The 7,052-nt window shown below is 52.5% G+C and overlaps 1 protein-coding gene across 1 annotated transcript; it reads right to left on the bottom strand.

Annotated features, from left to right (window-relative positions):
* Positions 1–340: 340 nt before the first annotated feature.
* LOC128297088 (5-oxoprolinase) lies at positions 341–6,836 on the bottom strand. The gene is made up of 3 exons (XM_053032652.1): positions 6,727–6,836; positions 6,157–6,658; positions 341–4,744 (listed from the first exon to the last, which is right to left on the bottom strand). Exons 2-3 carry the CDS (start codon positions 6,511–6,513, stop codon positions 1,088–1,090), a joined length of 4,014 nt encoding a protein of 1,337 aa, XP_052888612.1. The 5' UTR covers positions 6,514–6,658; positions 6,727–6,836; the 3' UTR covers positions 341–1,087.
* Positions 6,837–7,052: the final 216 nt, after the last annotated feature.

The raw sequence follows: 7,052 nt of genomic DNA, 5'->3' as shown, positions 1-7,052 counted from the left end.
TGAAAACCAGAAGCGAGGATCCGTGTTTCCTTTCGTTTGTGGCAGCGGATACCACTGCGCACAAAATGTGTTTCCTTGGAGAAAGATGCTCAAAAAGTTTATAAAAACAAAATGTGTTTCTTTTTTTTTAGCTTTACTAATTGAAAAAAAAAGATCGGTCTTCTCTTTATCCGACCTCACACATCCCACATATGATAATAATGATGTTTTTGATTTAATTGTCTTGTTTTTTTTGTTTCTTTCCGTAAACGTTCAGGAGGTGAGAATAAACCAAGTGAAGGGCAGTGCTATTAAAACGAAACAACGGAATGAAATTGTCAAAACACAGTAAAATTGTTCTATTTCAACTATGTGAGAAATGTGTGCGTATATATCTATATATATATTTGTTTTAAACCGTACCCTTAAATTTAACTTTCACAAAAAGGCAATCATTGGCTACGATGTATAAAATTTGGCTACGGAGTTCTATGAACGGAGGACACATAAACAAACCAGCCTCACCATCGCACAACCGATCGTGCGCCTGTGGCACAGAAAAGAGAAGGTGTGAGTTTGGTGAGTTCTAGATGTGTCGTCGAAAAATCGTCTAAATTCTAACCCCTAATAAAGCTACCGACAATATTGGTCTTTTTCAGAATGCATGGACAGTATAACACCCGGCTTCTCCCGGCGGCTAGATCTAAATCACCAGTTTTGGCATGCCTAAAGAACTTGTAAAGATTTATGTGGGAAGAACACGTCGTATACTACCAGAATTGACACGGAGAAATAAGTAACCGCCTCGCAGCTGCTGGGGTTGGTAACCCAGTGCTGTGATGCGTTCGCTATAGAGGAAGTGTGTGATTAATAAGACGTTCTAACTACACATCGTCCGCCAGTAGTGTTGCTACTCAAGCTGCTGTCGCTTGTGCTGCTCCAGCCACACACCACCATCGCCACCGTCAAACGATAGGAGAAACCCGGACCGGCGTCCGGCCCCATCTCCTTCGCTCCCCGGAGGCTATTTGAACATTACGATCACGATCACAAGCAGTACGACGATCAGCACGAGATAGAAGTTGAAGTTGAACCCGATCTCGTGCCATCACACGGACTCCTGTGCCATCCGGTACTCATACACACTACCGCGCTCCATGAACGCTTTCGACGAACCGACCGACACGATGGCGGCCGCTGCCGCTTCCTGACGCTGCTGACGCTGCACACCGAAAAGCGTCCCGGGCGCCGCATCTTCATCCTCCGGCACACCGTACCCACCGCCACCCGGTGTCTTCATCGAGAACACATCGCCCGGTCCAACCTGTACCGCCGTCTTGCCCCCAATGTTCACCGCCCGGTGGCCCGGCTGGCCGGGACGAGGACCCGCCCGGATCAGCAGATTCAGCCCCGGTTTGCCGGGAGATCCTCCGGCCGCTCCGTACGGGCGCAGTGTGCGGCGCTCGGTCAGCACCGAGAGGGTCATCGGTTTCCGGAACAGTAGCTCCCGATGGACACCTTCACCACCGCGGAAACGACCCGCTCCACCGCTACCGTCGTCCCGCAGCGTAAAGCGACGCAGTATGATCGGGTAGCGCAGTTCGAGTATTTCCGGATCGGTGATGCGCGTGTTGGTCATGTGCGTATGGACACCGCCCGTGCCGTGCCATCCCGGTCCCGCACCGCTACCGCCCGCGACCGTCTCATAGTATCCCCAACCTTCGTCCCCGATCGTGACGTTGTTCATGCAGCCCTGGGAAGCGGCACACGTTTCGAACGCGCCGAACACCGTGTCAACGACTCGCTGCGAGGTCAGCACATTCCCACCGACAACAGCGGCACCCTCCGACGGGTCCAGTATGGACCCCGGTGGGATAATGACTTCGATCGGTGCCAAACAGCCCTGATTCAGTGGCACATCATGGCCGACCATGCACCGCAAACAGTAGATCAGCGCGGACAGTGTAATTGCCCGCGGTGCATTACAGTTTCCACTCACTTCTGGTCCTGTGCCGGTGAAATCGCACACCGCCGAACCGTTCTCTTCGTCAATTCGCACCACCAGCCTGATCGGGGTACCATCGTCCATATACTGTTCCGCTTCCAGCACCGTCGTACCGGTTCGTTCGCGTGCATCCTTCGCAATCAGCTTCAGCATATCCCGCACGGCCAGCTCTGCGTTCTGCTGCATGTGGCCCATGTACGCCTGCACCACCGACAAACCGTACGCATCGATCAGCTCCGATACCAGCTGGATGCCCTTCTGGTTGGCGGCAATCTGTGCCCGCAGATCGGACAGATTGTCCGACAGATTGCGCGTCCCGGGAGCACCCGATCCAGCCGAACGCGTCAACCGTTCGACGATGGCACGTTCCTGGAAAATGCCACCGTCCACGAGCATGAACGACTTGAACGCGGCACCCTCCTGATCGAGCGAGGTCGAGTGGGGTGGCATCGAACCCGGCGTTATACCACCGATATCCGCATGATGTCCACGGGATGCGACGAAAAACACTGGTCTCGGTTCCTCCGGCGTAAACACCGGCGTGATGACGGTCAGATCCGGTAGATGCGAACCGCCTGCTTGCGGATGGTTGGACAACAGCACGTCGCCCGGCTTGAGTGTGTCGCCGCGTCTGCGCAGCTGATACTGGACCGTTTCCTGCATCGCACCCAAGTGGACCGGTATGTGCGGTGCGTTCGAAACTAACCCACCATCCGGTCCGAACAGGGCGCACGAGAAGTCGAGCCGCTCCTTGATGTTGGTCGAGATGGACGTACGCTGCAGCACGCGGCCCATCTGCTCGGCAATGCTCATAAACCGATGGTTGAAGATGCTCAGCTGTACCGCGTCCAACCGTTCATCCACCTTCACCCGTTGACCGCCAGTACCGATCTCGATCGTGAGATCACCCCGACGGGTAACGAACGCCCGCGAACCAGGCTCAATGACAATCGTCGAAAGGCGATCAATCAGTATCGCCGGTCCATCGATCCGATGGCCGAAGCGCAGCTTCGCACAGTCGTACACCGGTGTTACGAGCCGTCCGGCCGCTTCCTGGCCACTTCCTCCTTCCTCGAAGTACGCGACGGTTGTTTTCTCCGGATAGATCGGTCCCGTCGCCTCCGCAATGTCCGGTTCGGTGAACAGCGACGCACGGCCACATCCGCGCACCCGTATATCATCCACCAGGATGCGACGGCCCTGCAGCACGAAACCGAACTCGCTCCGATAGCGCTCGTGGAACGTTCGGCCAAAATCACCGAACCCGTACACCGTGTGGTCCGCATTCTCAACCACCCGGTCCGGGGCGCACATCAACGCACAGTCCGTCCCTTCGTAGCGCAGATGGAGGTACGGTTCGAGCGTAATCGTACCCTCGTCCGCCAGGGTAAAACCTTGCGCCTCGAGTTGCTCCACACAGCGTGCCGAAAGCACGTGCAGGCGTTCCTTCAGTGCGGCCCGATTGTCCGGGCACAGTTCCAACCCGCACGGTTCCTGCGTTTCATGCACCACGTCCGCCAGTGCCATACCGTACGCGGAAAGAATGCCCGCGTACTTGTGCATTACGACTTGCCCCATACCGAGCTGCTTCGCGATGCTGCAAGCGTGTTGACCGCCGGCCCCACCGAAGCACGCCAGCACATGGCGGGCCGTGTCGTAACCGCGCGCCTGCGTTAGTGCACGGATTGGACGGCACATGGCTTCGTTGGCGACGCGCACAAACCCCATCGCGACCTGTTCGAGCGACAGTGGACCACCGTCGCCGGTGGTCGCCAGATGGTCGTTAATCTCTCCGCGCAGCTCCTCAAAAGCGGTCCGCGTCGCTTCGTAATCGAGCGGTTCGTTTTCATTCGGACCAAAAATGGCCGGAAAGTATTCGGGCAGCAGTCGGCCAAGGATGAGATTTGCATCGGTGACGGTTAGCGGGCCTCCCTTGCGATAGCACGTCGGTCCCGGGTGTGCACCGGCCGATTCCGGTCCAACCACGAACAAACCGGAGCGGAAAAACAGACGCGAACCGCCTCCGGCGGCCACCGTGTTTATGTCGAGCTGGGGCGCCTGTATTGTCACGCCGGCCGTCGTGCTTTCGATCACGTGCTCGTACGTTCCCGCGTACCGTGACACATCCGTCGAGGTACCGCCCATATCGAATCCGATCAGCGGTGGAGGTGTTGGATCCTCGCCGGCCGCATCGCGTACTCCCGTAACCGCGTACCCCACCACACCACCCGCCGGACCGCTCAGTATGGCACGAGCACCGCGGAAATGTTCCATCCGCGTTAAACCTCCATCGCTCTGCATGAACAACACATCGGCTCCACGGAGCTGATCGCGGAACCCGCTCCGGAACCCATCCAGATAGCGTTCGACGTGCGGTGTTAGGTAAGCTTCAGCACAAGCGGTAAACCCACGCGCTACCAGCCGACACATGGGCATCGCTTGGTGGGACAGGGTGACGTGCTGGAAGCCGAGCTCCTGTGCGATCCGTCCGACACGAAGCTCATGCTCCGGACAGGCATAGCTGTGGGCGAGCACGATAGCGAGTGAGTTAATGCCGGCTGCTCGCACACCGTCCAACTTGGTCCGGAGATCTTCCTCGTCCAGCGGAACCATTTCGAGATACGCGGCATCGGAGGCACCGGTTAATGTTCTCCAGCTGGATGCTGCATCGCCCAGCTGGCAGGTTCCATCCTGGGCTGGCACTATACGGGCCTCGATTTCGATGACTTCTCTGTACAGGTTGGCCGGCTTTTGAATGTTCTGTTAGGGCAATAACACAGAATGTTAGTTCCAGTTGCTGCTAAAATGAGTTTATTAAAAGCTCGTAAATATCGGGAAGTTTCAACAAATTCGCAGAGAATGAACGATTTGCTAGAAGTTGGGACATATTATTAATCTGAATCCTTGCTCAAGCACTTCTACGCTAAGGGACATGAAAGATAGAAGGACATAACTAACTGAGCTAGAGGCTCAGACTGGGAGAGTACTCGAACCTCGAATGCTTTTATTTCTTTCCAGGACTTCGTGTGGCAAGACTCCTCCTCAAATACAGCTCGGGGTAGGATCTTGAGTTGTGACATGAACTAGTGATATGCACTATGTGTCAGAATAAGTAAATGGTTTTTAAATCTTACTAGAGAGTGAGTTGATTCAAATCCTCAAAAGGAGTATTTGAAACTCTTTTGCGATTGAGCTCACGACGCTCAGCTAATTAAATCATTCAACATGAAATTAACTCTTCACGGCAACCATCAACTTATGATTGAAATCGTTTAATTCATGAAGAGTTACTTAACGCACGAGTGAGTTAGTTTGGAAATTCAATCTTCGCTGTGGCCAATACACATGATTGGCAATGATCATTCCCTCTCCCCGCTCGCTTACTAAAAATGTTTTAATTTTTTGATGCAAATTTCAATCATTCAAATGAGTTCATTTTCTCATCTGTACTTCTAATTGACCGTATTGTACTCCTAACCGAACTTGGCTGTAAGTGATCAAGAGCTATGTGTGCCTCAAGTGCCTTTGCTATCGCACAGTTGAGCTAGCTGTAAGCAGCTCTCCATGTCATTTCAGATTACTGTGTGACGCTACGAAGTATAGGAATCATTTCATTTCAGGGGTTTATGTGTAGTACCTTAGTAGATGTTGAGCCTTCACATGATTAATACATATAGGTATTAATAGGTAATATAGGTATCATTACAAATTGTTTCAAAGATTCTAAAACGGACAAAAAGATTACCTTCCATAAATGATCTCCTGAGAAACAAAACACTACAGCAGCTAGTTTAGGTAAAGTGGCGTTATTTGGATAGTGTTAAACTGATAATTTATAACACTCTACAACCTGATGCTGATGCAGATAGCATTCAGGTACGATAAACATTCATACGAAAGCTTCCCCATTGAGCCAAGGGGGGGTGTACAACCCGATAAGCATCCGTGCCTCATCAACATGTTTGGCGACTTGTCAAGAAGCTGTAGTGTGTGTGTTTATATCACTAAGTGTTTCATCATGCTCCATTTCAGACGATGGACGATGTCCAAGAAACGTCTTTGTTGTACGATGGCAAAATTAACATTTTGCCCCTTTGGCTCGTTGTAAAATCATGCACGATAATAATGTTGCAGATATACGGTTGGCGTTAAATCGTACGACCATTACTTACCAGCTGAAAAATGTTTGGTCTCGCCTGGTTGCCAATCTGCAGCAGATCCCGGAAGCCCTTGTTCACAACCAACGCCACCGGATCGCCGGCGCGCTCGAGCAGTGCGTTTGTGGCCACGGTTGTACCCATCCGTACCCAACCGATCAGCCCCGTATCGATCAATCCGTCCGCCGTCAGGGCACGGCCCGTTTCCTGCTGCAAAATGCGCCGTATGCCTTCGGTCGGTGCATCCGGATAGTTGGCCGGATCGACGGAAAGCAGCTTCAGCGTACGCACCGTACGGTCCGGAGTAATGCACAACACATCCGTAAAGGTACCGCCACGATCGATCGCAAAATTATACTTTCCGCTGTCCATTTCGATTGATAACTTTGGCACAGGCGCTACCAACGTTTGGCACTCGGAGGAAGAAATCACTGTCCCACCGGGAGAATACACGTTCGCTTCAAGCGTAGCAAAGTGGCTGATTAGAGCTGTTCGCGTGCTGGGAGAGGGAAGTAATCTGAAATGAATAGCTGACATTGTACACAGTGGAACACCAGATAAGACAAGCGCTGAAACAAAGCCTACCACGGACAGACAGGTGCTTCTCGCAACTACACAAGACGTCCCCAATGCGATTGCTTCGATAAATCACGTCCGCGAACTGTTTCACTGTGCACCTGTAAAGTCAATGCTGGTTGACATCAACGAGCTGCGTATGGCTCTGTACATTATGCAGATAACAGTATTACATTCCAGGATCTTCTCAACTGCATATAGGGTTGCTGCTGCTGCTGTTGCTGCTACGCACAGGAAGATACAGAACATGACCCTTTTCTTAACCATTTCCAAACAATCGATGTTATAACTTACCAGTGAAATGGAACTATCTGACCGCGTTTGCAAAACACGTA

Source organism: Anopheles moucheti, chromosome 2 (assembly GCF_943734755.1).
Source record: "Anopheles moucheti chromosome 2, idAnoMoucSN_F20_07, whole genome shotgun sequence".
Taxonomy (NCBI): Eukaryota; Metazoa; Arthropoda; class Insecta; order Diptera; family Culicidae; genus Anopheles; species Anopheles moucheti.
Note: the sequence above shows the minus strand (reverse complement) of the source record. Positions and strands in the feature narration are given on the sequence as shown.

What these genes read in the sequence shown, in the direction of transcription:
- LOC128297088 (XM_053032652.1), bottom strand. Translation starts at nt 6,513, where the DNA reads ATGGACAGCGGAAAGTATAATTTTGCGATCGATCGTGGCGGTACCTTT. An exon ending in GACCAAACATTTTTCAGCTG is followed by an intron (nt 4,745 to 6,156) that starts GTAAGTAATGGT and finishes TTGCCCTAACAG; the next exon opens with AACATTCAAAAGCCGGCCAA.